Source organism: Corvus brachyrhynchos, unplaced genomic scaffold, assembly GCF_000691975.1.
Source record: "Corvus brachyrhynchos isolate BGI_N302 unplaced genomic scaffold, ASM69197v1 scaffold1, whole genome shotgun sequence".
Classification (NCBI taxonomy): domain Eukaryota; kingdom Metazoa; phylum Chordata; class Aves; order Passeriformes; family Corvidae; genus Corvus; species Corvus brachyrhynchos.
Genome location: NW_008237222.1, coordinates 3,085,639 through 3,088,622, shown reverse-complemented (window position 1 = coordinate 3,088,622; position 2,984 = coordinate 3,085,639). Strand labels below are relative to the sequence as shown.

Sequence of the window (2,984 nt, the reverse complement as noted above, 5' to 3'; positions counted from 1 at the left end):
ATGTCTTATTTGTCTGAAAGGTCATTTGCTTCCCACTGTAGCCGTAGTGGCAATAAAGCATACCTGACCCTGCGATTGGCGCAGTCGTTACAGCATGGTGTTGATAACACCAGGGTCGTGGGTTTGATTCCTGTATGGGCCATCCATATAAGAGCTGGACTCGATGATCCTTGTGGGTTCCTTCCAACGCAGAGTATTCTGTGGAATCTCTGCGATTTCCTTTCCCTGCGAACATCACCTGGCCCCGTGTGCTCTGCCCGCAGCGATCAGCACCTCGGACAGCGCCGTGCCCGTCCCGCCAGGCTCGGCCGCGCGCCCCGGGCTGCCGCGAGCGACCGGAGGGCGCTCCTGGCCCGCAACAGCTCGGAAAGGACCGGCCGTGCTCAGTTTCTGCGTCTGCCGAGAAAAAGAATGGACACGGACTGGTTGTCTGAGTTCTGGGGTAAATGTGCAACGTAAACAAGAATGCCACGCTGGTGGAGGGACATTGTGGGGCCTTGTGGTTCCCAAAGCGTTGACTGCCCGCTATGAGTGAGTGATACGTGTGGAGACATCCAGAGGCCAAAGGAATGATGGGTGCTCGAGTGGGAACGCTCGACCGAGCAAGGAGAGAGAGGAAGAGGTTGTTATGCTACACTGCTTCCTATTCCTGTCAAAAACAGATGCCAAGTGTGTAAAATTTCCCTCGCACACCTTGTGCATCAGCATAAGGTTAGTAAACTATGACAATGAATAGTTTTCCTCTCATAATTTTCTCTCAGGAAATGCACCACTTTAGAGATAGCAGTAAATTCCCGAAAAATCTAAAGTGTTTGTGGGGTGAATGTGATGTGCAGCTGTTCCCATCCTCACACTGCATATATGTAGTTTTTCTGACTACGGTTGTGGGTTCTTCTGTTCATTACACAAAACATGATCTGCAACTTCCACTTGAAGACAATGTCGTTACATATTAAATTTTCTTCCCGATTGCTGTTTTTTTTTTCTCTTCAGTTTTAGTTTTGGAACAAGTGACTGAAAACAGCCTGTTCACTTTCAATTACTAAATACTCTCTTGCTCTAATTTCTGAGTTGCAAGTAAGATGACAAGATTAACATTTTAGTTCCACTGAAGTTAATACTACGCATTAGTATTGATCTCAGGAGATCCAGAATTTCCCTTTAAGTACTAATCTAAGAAAAATATGTATTTATAGAGAGTAGAAGAAAGACACCATAATTATGGTTTTTGTACATTCATGTTTAAATATTCATTATATGGGCAGTAAATAGAAAATTAATATATTCTTAATTATACCATAAAAATACTCCCACTTTCAAATGAGCTTTTGCAACAGCAGAAGTCAAATATATCAGATGCCTATGACTGCTGATAATCAATCCAATTTCCAGAATGAGATTAGGCATCATTATAGACTTTTTCTGTATCCACCTTTCCCATGGGATAGCAACACAGAACAGCCATGCAGAATTAACATCTGATTAGAAAGAATAACACATTTTCAAGTTCTAAGACAAGCTAGTTGAGAACTGTCCAGTCCATTTCCCTGGCTAGTTACCCCTCTCAGGACTTCCTGAGAAACTGTGGCTCCCCAAGTTCAAAGGTGCTCCAGCTGTTTAGGAAGCAAATAGAAGGGGAAAAGACCGCTTGTGATTTTCTGAGAGTAAGATTTGCTTTATCTGTTGGTTAGTATATACAGATTTTTGCCCTGATTAGGGATTAAAATCCTTTTCTTTAGTTCTAAAAGTTATATGTTTCCTGGAAGGGTAAGTTTCCTTCGGTGTAAGTTTCAGGCTGCATTAATCTCTCTGCAGATTTCTGTTCCATGCTGTGTTGTTTTCATTAAATGTGTAGGACTGAAAGCTGCATCTGAGCCTGGTGTCACAAACATTGTCATTGTAAGAGCTTGAGAAAAATACTGTCTGTCAGTGTTTTACACTGTGAAAATATGTTAATATAAAGTTAATTGGCTGGAATGCTTAAATGCATGCATTTTTACAAAAGAATTATTTTTCTAAAACAATGAAAGGACTAATACAACATTAAGTTTCTGCAAGAAAGATTCAGGGGGAAAAACTCCCTTTAATTAAATCGAAAATAAAGTAATGGAAAAACGTCTCCAACATGAACTAACTAGTTAAAAGTAGATGTTTTGTGGGAGAATAGTCAATATGAGTAATAAAACAGTAAAAGATCAAAAGAAAATAAAGAAATGGAGATTTAAAAATATATTCTGATACAATAAATACACTTGGAAAGCCAAACCTGTGCTGAAAGTAATAGGAAGAAGATTGGGTTTATTTTAAATTGTCAAACTAGTCAGTTACCCAGGAGCTTTTAGAACAGCTATTCAGCTTTGTAGCACAAAGCTGTTCGCATGATAATGTACATGTTCATTTGTTTAGCCAGCGAGGTACTCTATAGAGTAACAAAGCTGGGGTGGAGCACGTTTTCCTGACCAAAATTCTGGACGTGGCGAGGGGGTTCCCCGGCATTGCTGGCTCATGCAGCACAGAAAAGTCGCTTCCACATCTGTGAGGTCGAAAAGTGGTGACTCTGTAAAACGCTTTGAGAACTGAGGCTGAAAAGTTGTGTATGGGGAAATTAGGGCTTGAATGGGGAAGTAACTTCCGTGTGGTGCGTGAGTCAGGCGGTGGGCTGAAAGGGTTAACCATTCGTCATTAAAAACTACAGTTGACATTTTCTTCTCGGATGAAACGGAGCTGGCGTGCCGCCGGTCCCCAGTGAGAGCGGGGGGTGACTTCCACACACGGCCGAGAAGGGGCTGGGCCTCATCCGGTCCCAGTGGCTGCCGAGAGCCGGCGGCGGTGCGTCGGGGAAAGGCAAGGGACGGGCATGCTCCCCGAAGGGGCAGTAAAAACAAAAACCCCTTAAACTTGGGGAAGGGGGAGAAGATAAAGGGGAAAAAAAAAAAAAGGTAAATTAAAAAAGCCCCGCGACACGCCAGGACGCGCGGTAGTGA

At 43.1% G+C, this 2,984-nt stretch overlaps 1 protein-coding gene across 1 annotated transcript in view; it reads left to right on the top strand.

The window, feature by feature from the left end:
• Positions 1-2,984, top strand: part of EML5 (echinoderm microtubule associated protein like 5) — a 114,586-nt gene continuing 111,602 nt past the window's right edge. The window contains exons 1-2 of the mRNA XM_008629819.2: positions 1-442; positions 2,696-2,875. Of these exons, the coding sequence (XP_008628041.1) occupies positions 1-442; positions 2,696-2,875 (622 nt within the window). The remainder of the gene's footprint in view (positions 443-2,695; positions 2,876-2,984) is intronic.